At 46.0% G+C, this 13,969-nt stretch overlaps 1 protein-coding gene and 1 long non-coding RNA gene across 2 annotated transcripts in view; one reads left to right on the forward strand and one right to left on the reverse strand.

The window, feature by feature from the left end:
• Nucleotides 1-1,541: 1,541 nt before the first annotated feature.
• Nucleotides 1,542-13,969, reverse strand: part of LOC138769683 (uncharacterized) — a 50,091-nt gene continuing 37,663 nt past the window's right edge. Inside the window, exon 3 of the long non-coding RNA XR_011359282.1 lies at nt 1,542-2,086. This is a non-coding gene — a long non-coding RNA (uncharacterized lncRNA). The remainder of the gene's footprint in view (nt 2,087-13,969) is intronic.
• RBP7 (retinol binding protein 7) lies at nt 6,189-10,927 on the forward strand. The gene is made up of 4 exons (XM_069948293.1): nt 6,189-6,330; nt 8,828-9,006; nt 9,885-9,986; nt 10,701-10,927. The coding sequence occupies exons 1-4, from the start codon at nt 6,255-6,257 to the stop codon at nt 10,761-10,763; spliced, it is 420 nt and encodes a 139-aa protein (XP_069804394.1). The 5' UTR covers nt 6,189-6,254; the 3' UTR covers nt 10,764-10,927.

Consider the following 13,969-nt stretch of genomic DNA (forward strand, 5'->3'; position numbering starts at 1 on the left):
CAGCTCTGGAGTACGGCACTTTTTATGCAGATTATATAATATGTTAGTTGTTACTTATTTCAGTTTAGTTGATTGTCATTGAATTCTGTTAATGTGACAGGAGGCAGACACGATTCAGGGCCCTGTCTGTTATGCACTATTGTTACCGTATCATTATGCTGGATTCCTGCTGCTATTGAGAACAGGGTTTTTGCTTTATATTTACAGAAATAAATTTTAGCGAAGTTTAAGTCAATCACATGAGTTGCGTCTTCATTGATTTTCCCTTATACTGACATTTATCTGTAGCTGTAGCTCTCCCTCTAACCCTTATAGTAATATTCATACCTATAATAAGATTTATTTGCTGGAACTGAAGTACCCCTTTAAGATGACGACGCAGGAGAGGTGGTGAGGCATCGGTATGGTGATGCTTATGGTGCAGGTCACTGGATTTTGCATATTGGTAAATACATAGAGTTACACCAGAGGGTCAGAACATCCGATACACTATGGACCATCTCCAGACTGTTAGTTAATATGTGACTATTGATCTGCTGACCTGGCTCTTATCTGTAGATGTGACCAGACAGCCGAGTGCAGGATAGGTCACCGTCTGATCTAGAGGTTACCTATTGCAGGCGTCCATTCGTGATCTGTAATTTAACCCTAACATGATGCATACGGCCCAGTCCTTCCACAGGGGCCAATGTCTGACCAGGCTATACTCCATGGTGGTCACAGAGATGACACTTTACATGACTACGTATAATAAATGGCCCCTTTATTGGAGCCCCCACCTAGTAATGTGCTGCTAGGTCCACTAGGGGATGAAATTGTAATGTTGTAATATCGGCCCATGTGGACAGGATGGCTCCTCACCGTCATCTCCACTCATTAGGGTATGACTTCATACGGATTCCTCCGCACTGCCTCCACTTGAAGTTCTGTCCGTCCCATAGACTCATTGATATTCGCCGGCGATTTCTGCTGTCCGTCCAAAGAATTGACATGAATTTGCTCATCTACCTTATCCCAAAGATGTCTCTTTTGGAACTGTGAAGGCCGGGAAGAAAAGGAAAACCATCATGTTCCTGAAGCCAATCCATGATTATAGAACTTTGTGGTTGTTGCATTGTCCTGCTGACAGTCTACTTCTGCTTGTGCCAAATCCTGACACCCCCCATATTACTATAGTGCCACAGAGATCTGGATCCATCTGACCGCCATGTTTCTCCACAGAAATCTGGATCCATCTGACCGGCCATGTTTCTCCACAGAGATCTGGATCCACATGACCGGCCATGTTTCTCCACAGAGATCTGGATCCACCTGACCGGCATGTTTCTCCACAGAGATCTGGATCCATCTGACCACCATGTTTCTCCACAGAAATCTGGATCCATCTGACCGGCCATGTTTCTCCACAGAGATCTGGATCCATCTGAATAGCCATGTTTCTCCACAGAAATCTGGATCCATCTGACCGGCCATGTTTCTTCACAGAGATCTGGATCCATCTGACCGGCCATGTTTCTCCACAGACATCTGGATCCATCTGACCGGCCATGTTTCTCCACAGAGATCTAAATCCATCTGACCGGCCATGTTTCTCCCCAGAGATCTGGATCTGGTGGTCTGGTGTTATAGCCAATCTGTGCTCAGGAGCGGTGGGATTGGAATTGTAGGATTAGACATGTTAGTCGGACACCAGTCTTGGCCCCATCAGCTCATCAAAATATTCCCTGTCACCCGCCTCTGATCACATTCGGCAATGATCAGTGAATATTAAGACGATATCACTGTGCAATCCATTGCACCTCTCTATTTCCCATGAGGTCAGGTGTCTCCCCACCTCACCAGCTCCCTGGACCACTGCCCATAAGCCGCAGCTTTATCCGTGTGTGTGAGACATTTCCTTCCTGTCCTGGCGGGGAAGATCGGCTGGCCGGTGTCTCAGGATACAATACTGGCAGGTGTAACCCATAGAAAATAGTCAGCGGGGTCCGTCTTAAGATCAGATCACAGAACATTTTAGATACACAAACATGTGAAAGATGGATTGTTATAATACAGTCTGGACGCTTAACCCTTTGTAGTCTTGTTCCTATAAATAGAAAAGGACACAATTAAAAACAAAAAACAAATGCTGTATAAAGATGGAGCGCAGGCGTGTACCGATATAAGACTGCCAAAGAACAAGTGAGGACACTGGCGGAAGGTGGATATAGAAATATTAAGGACAGTGATATTATAATGGATACATGATGGCTCTAGATTATTAGGGTCTGACAGCTTCTAGAGCAGGGGTAGGGAACCTTGGCATGATGGGAGTTGTAGTTTTGCCACAGCTGGAGAGCCAATGTTCCCTACCCCTGTTCTAGAGGTTCTATGTTCTATAGAATAACACTAGATCCTTATATTAATGTTTTTCTTGTGGTATTATGTCCCGAGGTTATTACATCATCCCTGCATCAGCCAGTATGTAACCTCGACTATTGTAATGATCCCACTGCCCTCTCACACCATGCAGCCGCTGAGCAATGCCAAGTAGCGAAAACTCCATCGCCCTGTCTGTATATGAGGGGGTCAAACAAATAAGAACCTGCTGCATAACCCTGGGCCGGACACCGCTCCGACACTGCTGTGCGGGACATATTAACCGGTTCTGTCACTGCTAAATACCGTCCACCTCCATCCTCTGTATTAGAGAAGAGCGATCTAGTAGGTTTGGGTTAGCATTAAATTGCTGTATCCATGCTGTATCCGTGTCTTACAGGACTCCCTATATCTGCATCCAACTTCAACCACCGGTAATCAAATGCCAAGAGTTCGGGTTCAGATTAACCTGACCAGTAGATCCCCCCCAGCCTCTGCTAAGACCCCATAAGGGGAGATAGACTAAATCCTACAGCCTCCCACCCCTCCAGATGACATCCACCACCTGACCCTCCCGGCCCCCCAAACCTTTGCCCAAACCCCCAGTTATACAAACACGCGACCCCCCCCCCCCCCAGCCATACACATAGCCAACCTACCCGACCATCCTCACTGAGCTCTTACCAGAGCACCCCACAGCCGTACAGACATCTATCCAACCCCCCCAGCAATAAAGACAGCAACCCCCCTCAGATATACAGACAGCTACCCGACCCACCCCCCTCCAGATATACAGACAGCTACCCAACCTTCCCCCCTAGCCGTACAGACAGCTTCCTACCCCCCAGCTACACAGATAGCTACCTGCCCCCCCCAGCTATATAGACAGCTACTTGAGCCCCCCAGATATACAGACAGCTACCCGAATTGTCAAACCGTGCCCCCCACCCCCAGCTACCAGAAAGGTACCAACACCCGCCGCTCCCCAGGCCTTACAGACAGGTGACCGACTGTTGGTGGGTGCCGTCATGATGGGAGAGGGGAACAGAAAGCACACAAAAATGTTAGATGTGCTGTCTGTCTGCCAGCTGTCCCGGAGTGATGCCCCCGTGTAACCGCACAGGTTGCACACCCCAAAGGCCGGCCCTGTCTATACTCAGGATGACTGTGCAGATGGGATTTTTAGGGTATATTCACTACTGACTACCAGGACTGTCTACAGCAGGGCCACATAAGAAATTAAATTTTTTTTAGTGGTTCAGACTAATATACTAAACTCAGTTTTACCCAATACCTAGGCTGTACAGGATTCATGTGGCCCCAAAACATGCTGCTCTGACGAGGGCCGGTCAGGGCTAGAGGGCCAATGACACACTTGAGGTACGGGGTGATAACACCCTGACACTTGGGGTACAGGATAGTTACATGCTGACACTTGGGGTACAGGATAATGACACACTGACACTTGGGGTACAGCATAGTTACATGCTGACACTTGGGGTACAGGATATTTACTTGCTGACACTTGGGGTACAGGATAATGACACTTGGGGTACAGGATAGTTACATGCTGACACTTGGGGTACAGGATAATGACACACTGACACTTGGGGTACAGGATATTTACATGCTGACACTTGGGGTACAGGATAGTGACACTTGGGGTACAGGATAGTTACATGCTAACACTTGGGGTACATGATAATGACACACTGACACTTGGGGTACAGGATATTTACATGCTGACACTTGGGGAACAGGATAATGACACTTGAGGTACGGGGTGATAACATCCTGACACTTGGGGTACAGGATAGTGACACGCTGACACTTGGGGTACAGGATAGTTACATGCTGACACTTGGGGTACAGGATAGTGACACGCTGACATTTGGGGTACAGGATAGTTACATGCTGACACTTGGGGTACAGGATAGTGACACGCTGACACTTGGGGTACAGGATAGTTACATGCTGACACTTGGGGTACAGGATAGTGACACGCTGACACTTGGGGTACAGGATAGTTACATGCTGACACTTGGGGTACAGGATAGTGACACGCTGACCCTTGGGGTACAGGATAGTTACATGCTGACACTTGGGGTACAGGATAATGACACACTGACACTTGGGGTACAGGATAATGTCACTTTGGGTACAGGATAGTTACATGCTGACACTTGGGGTACAGGATAATGCCACTTGAGGTACAGGGTGATAACACCCTGACACTTGGGGTACAGAATAGTTACATGCTGACACTTGGGGTACAGGATATTTACTTGCTGACACTTGGGGTACAGGATAAAGACACTTGGGGTACAGGATAGTTACATGCTGACACTTGGGGTACAGGATATGACAGACTGAAACTTGGGGTATAGGATAGTTACATGCAGACCTTTGGGGTACAGGATAATGACACGCTGACACTTGGGGTACAGGATATTTACATGCTGACACTTGGGGTACAGGATAATGACAGACTGACACTTGGGGTACAGGATAGTTACATGCTGACACTTGGGGCACAGGATAAGGACACTTGGGGTACAGGATAGGTACATGCTGACACTTGGGGCACAGGATAAGGACACTTGGGGCACAGGATAGGTACATGCTGACACTTGGGGCACAGGATAAGGACACTTGGGGCACAGGATAGGTACATGCTGACACTTGGGGCACAGGATAAGGACACTTGGGGTACAGGATAGGTACATGCTGACACTTGGGGCACAGGATAATGACACGCTGACACTTGGGGTACAGGATAAGGAAACTTGGGGTACAGGATAAGGACACTTGGGGTACAGGATAAGGACACACTGCCACTTGGGGTACAGGATAGTTACATGCTGACACTTGGGGTACAGGATAGTGACACACTGACATTTGGGGTACAGGATAGTGACATGCTGACACTTGGGGTACAGGATAAGGACACTTGGGGTACAGGATAATGACACTTGGGGTACAGGATAATGACAAACTGAGACTTGGGGTACAGGATAATGACACGCTGACACTTGGGGTACAGGATATTTACACACTGACACTTGGGGTATAGAATAATGTCACTCTTACACTTGGGGTACAGAACACGCTGAGACTTGGGGTACAGGATAATGACACACTGCCACTTGGGCTACAGGATAAAGACATAGTGACACTTGGGGTACAGGATAGTGACACACTGACACCATACAAATAAGGGCACGGTTGACAGAACCCCCAATCTCTACCAGCCAACTATCCATTTATGATTTATTTGTAGCTTTGGATTCAAAATCAGCATCAATGAACCTTAAAGGGGTTGTGTAGAATTAAAATAACAGCTGCGTTCTTCTAATAACAGCTCCACCCCAGTCCTCAGGTTGTGTGTGGTATTGCAGTTCAGTTCCACTGAAGTGAATGGAGCTGAGGCAATGTTTTTGGAAAAAAAATCTATGTTTTCTAGTTCTGGAGAACCCTTTAATGTGAACACACGCTCAGTGGTCTCATGAACCCTCGTTCTGGGGTTCTGTGTCCATGTACCCAGTATATATCCCACGGTGACTGGTTACACTGATGTATACAAGGCTTTGGGTAACAATATTGCTACTAGCAGATGTTAATGTCTCCTCATGTTCTATGCAATCGATACATTGTTTGATAATGTGTTGCAAGGAGAAAATTAAGGAGACTATATTTGTTTAACTCTGACCTAGCCCAGGGTCCATGAACAAGCTGGAGTGAAGGGGTTAAAGTCATCAGGTTTGAGCCTGGCCCTCCCAGCTGAGCTGAGACACTCCTCCACAGTGAGTATATAAGTGCTGGCTGTGCTGGGAGGCTATATCTCCTCAGGTCCAGCAGCTCTCCCCCTATTGAGGGTCATCTATAGCACTGCTCTCATGGCTCCTCCAGACTTCAGCGGCACCTGGAACATGGTCAGCAATGACAACTTTGACCGCTACATGCAGACCCTGGGTAAGTGGATGAAGAACATGACCTTGTCCTATATCTGCTGGCAGTTAGGGGCATATTGGTTGTTTTATGCCTCATATAGTTGTCTCCTCCAGGGGGCGCTGTTGGCAGGTGGCTGTCTTTATGACCTGAGTGTATTGCAGGTTACTCCAGGTTGTTGGGACATTCACCTGCCTGGCTGCAGACTCCAGTGTAATGACCCCTCCATTATGACTCTGTAGAGTCAATGACCATAGACCCCAAATAACACTATGGGGGTCACCTGGGAAAACTTGGTGGTGGAGCCATATACTTATCATTGACTAATGTAGCCTGTTGGGGACTGTGCTTCATGAATGTGTGTTTAGCTTGTGGGTCATTGAAGTGTAAGGGCCCTGTTCCACCTGATGGATTATCGTTAAATAGTTCAAATCTAATAATTGTTCGGTTGAAATGCAGTTAATGATTAACGACCGAACGAGAAATTGTTGATCGCTTTATAAGACCTGGACCTATTTTTATCGTTGTGTTTCTGGCTGTGCTCCAGTTACATCCTGTATTATACTCCAGAGCTGCACTCCCTATTCTGCTGGTGGGGTCACTGTGTACACACATTACATTACTGATCCTGAGTTACATTCTGTATTAGGGTGGGTTCTGACTGAGGAATTCTCGTGGAAAATGTCAGCGGAATTCCGTCAGCTGTCCGCCTGCACATCTGGGCGCCTTTCCGCCGGCCCCATAGACACCATTCTATGGGCCGGTGTATTCCGCTATACGTTGAAAGAAGTGTCCTGTCACTACTTTCAGCGGAATACGCCGGCCCATAGAATAGTGTCTATGGGGCTGGCGGAAAAGTGCATGCCCGTGCGGGCGGACAGCTGATGGAATTCTGCAGACATTTTCTGCGAGAATTCCTCAGTCTGAACCCACCCTTATACTTCAGAGCTGCACTCAATATTCTGCTGGTGGGGTCACTGTGTACATACACTACTGATCCTGAGTTACATCCTGTATTATACTCCAGAGCTGCACTCTCTTCTGCTGGTGGGGTCACTGTGTACAAACATTATTGATCCTGAGTTACATCCTGTGTTATACTCCAAATCAACCATCTTGGGATCAGACACCTTAGTTTAGTTGAACCCCCTATAATGGCAGCGTCTGCTTTACTTTTCCTGCATCAGGTGACTGTGTGGTACTTGCTATAAAGACTCTTCCCATAATGTAAATGACCAGAGCAGACTGTGATCAAGCAGGGGGTGCTGTGGGACCTCAGCTATCGGTCACATATGTTCTGTATATTCCTATGTAGCCTTCCGGCTGCTGCTAAGCAACTAATGATGGTGCTCGGCTGTCTGGTAACCGCTCTGTATAGTCATGTTCTTGGACAGATCCAGTATGTTGTGTATAGAGAATATGAGATGTCTATAATGTGACTAGATGAGCAGTGACCGGGGCAGTGTGTGTGGTGGTACTACAGCCATAGTCTCTCCTGTTACTCACAGACTGTCTGCAAGATAAACAACTGAGTCACTGCAGCCCCTTATAATCTGTTCCTATTATTATAGCATCAACCAAGAGAAGAGCGAGGCCTCCAGGGTGTACATTACTGCTGTAAAGGGGCGGCTGGCACTGCCATGGGGGTCTGTGCATGTGCAGGCACCTATAGACTTAGAGGAGAGCACTGCGTTACCAGCTGCACATACATTAAATGGGTTATCCAGCACTACAGAACTATGGCCACTTTCTTCCAGAGACAGCACCGCTCTTGTCTCCAGTTTGGGTGCAGGTTCTGTAACTCTGTTCCATCGAAGTGAACGGAGCTTAATTGCAAAGCACACCTGAACTGGAAACCAGAATTGTGCTGTCTCTGAAAGAAAGTGGCAGTGTTTTTGTACTGCTGTATATCCCTTTAAGAATGTCATTGTGCAGGTTAAAGTGGTACAGTTACAAAGATTTGTAGATCTAATGACGTCTGTCTGCAGAATGTGTAAGTTCTTAAAGGGGTTGTTCACCAAAAAACATATTTCTTTTGAATAAACTGGTGCCAGGAAGTTAAACAGACTTGTAACTTACTTCTACTAAAAAATCTCCAGTCTCCCAGTACTTATCAGCTGCTGTATGTCCTGCAGGAAGTGGTGTATGCTGACACTGTGCTCTCTGCTGTCGGCTTCTAATGAATATGCATACAGCACTCTGCAGTGATGAGTGATGTCACTGCGGAGCATCACCCACAATATTCATTAGGAGAGTGGGCTGGGTGGATCGGTGCACGGAGTGATAGCCCCGCCCCCAGTGCACTAAACTGCCTCATTTACATATTAAACTACAATAGTGCTGAGGATGAAGGTTAGTAAACGCCCTGTTTGCTATAGACATATCAGCAGATTGTTTCCCTTTCAAATATTTTGCAGTGGTTGTCCAGGAGCTCTTTGGGGTTCTTCCCATCTGGAAAGGGGTCTTGAAAATGAAACCTGCTCCTTGTCTAACCAGACTCCTTCCTCTCTGTTGGTTACAGGTATTGACATAGTTACCAGGAACTTGGCGAAATTTATCAAGCCTCAAAAGGTCATAGAGCAAGATGGCGACTCGTTCACAATCCGGACCCTGAGCAGCCTGCGCAATTATCGGGTCCAGTTCACATTGGGACAGGAGTTTGAGGAGGACACAAAGGGCCTGGATAACCGAAAATTCAAGGTACGGCTGATCACCCCTATAGGTAAATGGGAGGGTGGAAAGCTACAGTTAATACACTCAGATGATCAGTTGCACTATAGACCTGCAGGTGGCAGCATAACCCTGAGAAGCCATCCCTTCTAATGACTTCATAGCTTGTATATGGGGAAAGTTTCCAGTGACCTCTGCTGACATATAATCTGATGCTTTTACTCTTTTAACTTCCTGATAAGAATTCTTTCCTTGTTTATTTTCTACTGGATCTGGTCTGAGATTCAACTCTCCCCTAAGTGATGTACTCTTCCCAGCTCCTATATCGCCATCTCTCGGTTATACATAGATATATATCTTTATCAGGGAAGAATAGGGTGTTTACAGCATGCTGCTTTGTGCACAACAATGCCACAGGCAGAGGGGTGGATAGGCAATGAATACAGCGAGTGTGATGTTCTGCAGCAGATGTGCTGTGGGAGGAAGTATGGAGGGTGGGAGGAATGTGGTGAAGGGGAAAGAAATGCATTCTGGGAATTTTTATGAGCAACTACTCAACCAGCATGTAGTAAAGAGACATAGTAGGGGAGAGGATTACGGGGATTTATAACAAATGGATTTTGGTGGTTTTATAATTAGGATGCACAGGTTATCAATGCTGTGTTTCTGCAGCACTTTCCTGGGGTCCGTTTACACAAAGATTGTCTGCCAAAATTTGAAGCCAAAGCCAGAAACTAACTATGAACAGAGATCAGGTCATAAAGGAAAGCCTGAGATTTCTCCTCTTTTCAAATCCATTCCTGGCTTTGGCTTCAAATCTTTGGCAGGAAATCTGTCAGACAATCTTTCTGTGTAAATGGACCTTAAGATGTTGAATTAATTTTATTTTTTTCTTCTTCTTCCCACAGAGTCTGGTTAGCTTGGACAATGGACGTCTCATCTGTGTTCAGAAAGGAGAGAAGAAAAACCGAGGGTGGACACACTGGATCGATGGTGATGACCTCCACTTGGTATGTAACCTATAGCACTATTGTTGGGGTTCCTGGGTGCCTCCCTGTAACAGCTCTGCCTGATGTACATGATCCCCTTACCACAAATCCCTACTGGGTCAGCTAATTCAGTATAACAGAACGGTAAAGATGCTCATCCTAATCTGCCTGTTTCATGGCTGAAGTTATTGAACAACCACTACAGATAACCCCAATATTTAGAGGGTGACTCTGGAAACTAGATTCTTCATATACTCTTCAGGGAGGGTGACTTCTATAAACCAGTAGTTATATTCAGATCTGTAGGCATTCGGCCTATAATTCCTTCTATTCTCACAGTATTTCTAGTCTGATCCCGGCTCCACTATGTGGGTGCGTACAGACGAGTGAGTAGGCTGGCTCTGGTATGGCGCCCTGATGGTAACACAGGGAGGGGGCGGCTGCAGCTGCTACATCTGCTGCTCTGTGTATTAGCCCCTCGTATGCCGCCACGTCCTGCAGGATTGTGCAGCTGGCGCCCTGTGGATGAGGTGTGGCCCTTCAGAAGCTCAATGTGGCCCTGACTATACATGCAATGAATACTTGAGCTAACAAGGAAACACTTAAACAGACATGTACAACCTGCAGCAAAGGAAGTATAGCTGAACGCCGGATAGAGACAATGGGGCTGGGACTCTCTTTTGGGGTTGGTAATTATTTTGGGGTGCAATCTCTAAATTTTTTTTTCTCCCACAGGAGCTTCGTTGTGAAGACCAGGTGTGTAAGCAAGTGTACAGACGGGTGCTAGGGGCCAGTTAAGGAGCCACTGGATGGATTATAGGAGTATCTATGCAATAAGTGGGGTTTTTATAGTCCTGTATATTTATATTTCTAGAACCTTCCCTTGCCTCGTGTAATATGTGCCATCACTATGAATCATGGAATTTTCTGTTACATTTGCTTATTAAAATACTGTGAACAAACGGTCTCTAGTTCTTGCCCACCAGTGACTTAAGAAGTGTTCTTATCTGTCAACCCCAACTTCTCAGTGCCATAACATCTGGTAGGGTCTCTGCCTATGGATCATTATAGTTATCTCTATGGCAAAGGTGTCAAACCTGGGGCCCTTCAGCTGCTGCAAAACTACAATTCCCATCATGCTTCAGCTTTGGCTGTTCAGGCATGATGGGAATTGTAGATTAAACATCTTAAGGGTCTCAGGTTTGAGATCTCCCCTGTTCTTGCAATTTGTGATGGATCACTATATGATTTGCTGTGAACAGAACTTTCTTACCTTGTTTCCTTAGATAACTAATTTTAAAAGGGTATTCTGCTCAAACATACCTTTTCAGACGATGGCGAGACTAATAATTCCTCCCATACTGGTTATCTATTCAGTCTCCTTGCCCCAGTTCTCAGCTACTGCTTTCTGCTGAAGACACAAAAATGTGTGTGAGCTTATCTGTCGTCTCCCCCTGATTCTGAGGCTGCTAATGTAGATAAGTCCCCAGCAGGCTTCATCTGCAACTCTGTAGCTTCCTTGTAATGCTGGGAGGCTTATTCTTTTAAGCACTTTTGCCATGGTAGTCCAGGGGCTCTTGGGGTTATACCCATCTGGGCATCTGAAAATGAAACCTTCTATTAGGGTACCTTTTACACAGATTTATCTGACAGATTTTTTTTTAAGCCAAAACTAGAAATGGATTTGGAAAGAAGAGAAATCTCAGTCTTTCCTTTATGACATGTTCTCTGATTATAGTCCATTCCTGGCTTTACAGATAAATCTATGTAAAGGCTTCCTTAGAAGGTAATGGAATTTTTGTTTACATGAGCCATGATGGAGAGGAGGATGAGAAAAGCCCACATGCGTTTGGTTTTTTTTTTTTTTTTTTCCTTCAGCAGAAAGCAGCAGCTCAGAACTGGGGGAAGAAGACTGAATAGGTAAGGAGTTGTTACTCTCACCGTGGGCAGCAACATATCAAAAGTTATGTTTGAACGGAATACCCCCTTTGATATCCCAAAAGGAGCAACCTGTTAAACATTAATTTCTGTGAACTTCCTTGTATGATAGAGGAATGGGTCACTTTCACTTCAGCGCTGTAGCATCTGTTCCCCGTACAGGTTGTTTTGCTGTATAGGGTTTTTTTTTTGCCCATGGAAACATCAAACAAGCTGCTGTTGATGGATCTTGTGTGTACATTTGAATGCACTGACTGACCTATGGTTCTTAGTAACTGTAAAAAGAGAAAATACTGGGGAGAATCTGATCATGCACCAGAACTCCTTGGTGCAAGAATCAGTACAATCATCTAATTTACAGAAGAAGTTAACTTTTTTTGTATGTTATTTTGGGTGGCTACCTTACTTGAATTATTTTAACAGCATTTAGAGAGATTCTTTACAGCACACATAAGCAGCATCTGGCGCTCCAACTACCTAAACCCTCGGCATTGGACTCTCAGTGACTGGAGAAGTTGGATGCTGCTCTAGAAAGTTCTGGAAAACATGGACACTGCTATAGGTTAGGATAAGCTCGGATGCTTGGTCAGTTTGCTCCTCCACTAGTAGAGTGTCTTGTACATTACTTACTGATACAGTCTGGTGTACAGCGGGGGCTGTATATAACATCGTGGCTGAAGTGCTGCCATGTTCAGAAGAAACTACTCTCCAACTGGGTGCGTTGGATATTAAAGGGGGTGGCCAGTGAAAAGCTTTTTCTTTCAGATCAACTGATATCAGATAGTTATATAGATTTGTAATTAACTTCTATTAAAAAATCTCAAGTCTTCCCATACCTATTAGCTGCTGCATGTCCTGCAGGAAGTGTTTTATTATCAGTCTGACACACTGCTCTCTGCTGACATCTCTGGCTGAGACAGGAACTCTCTCGGTTTTATATAGATCCCCATAGAAAACCTCTCCTGCTCTGGACATTTCCTGTCTCGGACAGAGATGTCAGCAGAGAGCACTGTGAAAATAAAACAACACTTCCTGCAGGCTATACAGCAGCTGATAAGTACGGGAAGACTTGAGATTTTTTATGTATAATCAGTTTTTATTCAACATTTTTCAATAAAACATAAAATAAAATATAGGTACAAAGAAGAGTCTTACTCAACAGACATAGGACTCAAAGTTTACATAGCACAATAAACCCAAATTCGCGGAAGGTAATAGACGGAGTGATAGGGGCTCACTCAAAACTGCATAGCGTCCATATGTAGTGATATGCCCAAGGGGTAGGCACACATCCAATGAGTCCCATAGCCCCCATAACAACTGAACGCTGAGAACTGCGACACACAAGAGGAGCATCCCATATAACAAAAACATTCCAGCTTCCAGCGAAAAAACTTATCAGAAACGGAGAACATTAGAGGTACAAAGAGAAATGTACCATTAGAGGGGTGAACAGGGAAGGCAAGGAAGGGAAGACGGGGAGGGGGGGGGGGGAGGGGTATTTGCCCTGACCAAGGGGGCCACCTCCCCACGGGGGAGAGAGCGGTGGATAACTAAATAGGCATCTCAGGAGGTACCCCATCAGAAAACAGTGCCTGAAAGGCGGGAGAATCCCGAAACAACAGCCAGGACAACCATACCGTCTTATATCGTTTGTTGCATCCCGAGGCTTCAGCAGACAATTCCTCCATACGATGAAGGTGTGACATTTCGGCCTGCCACTCCGCCAGGGTAGGGACCTGCGTGGAGCGCCAATGGCGAGGAATAACTGTCCGTGCTGCAGACAGACAGAAACGCAGGATACTCTTTTTCTGTCGGCCTATAGCACCGGGGAGTATAGAGAGAAGCGCCACTTGAGGCGTCCTAGGTGCCGATTGCCCCGAGATCGCCCGGTAAGCATCAAAGACACCTGACCAGAACGAGGTTAGCCTGTCACACCCCCACCATACGTGTAGCATAGTGCCCTTCTCATTGCTGCACCGCCAACAAAGGTCTGACACAGACGGTATCATGGAATGAACTCTGGTTGGGACCCGGTACCATCGGGAAAGAACTTTGTAGTTCCG

Source organism: Dendropsophus ebraccatus, chromosome 12, assembly GCF_027789765.1.
Source record: "Dendropsophus ebraccatus isolate aDenEbr1 chromosome 12, aDenEbr1.pat, whole genome shotgun sequence".
Classification (NCBI taxonomy): Eukaryota; Metazoa; Chordata; class Amphibia; order Anura; family Hylidae; genus Dendropsophus; species Dendropsophus ebraccatus.

What these genes read in the sequence shown, in the direction of transcription:
- RBP7 (XM_069948293.1), top strand. Translation starts at nt 6,255, where the DNA reads ATGGCTCCTCCAGACTTCAGCGGCACCTGGAACATGGTCAGCAATGAC. An exon ending in CCGCTACATGCAGACCCTGG is followed by an intron (nt 6,331 to 8,827) that starts GTAAGTGGATGA and finishes TGTTGGTTACAG; the next exon opens with GTATTGACATAGTTACCAGG. An exon ending in TGGATAACCGAAAATTCAAG is followed by an intron (nt 9,007 to 9,884) that starts GTACGGCTGATC and finishes TTCTTCCCACAG; the next exon opens with AGTCTGGTTAGCTTGGACAA.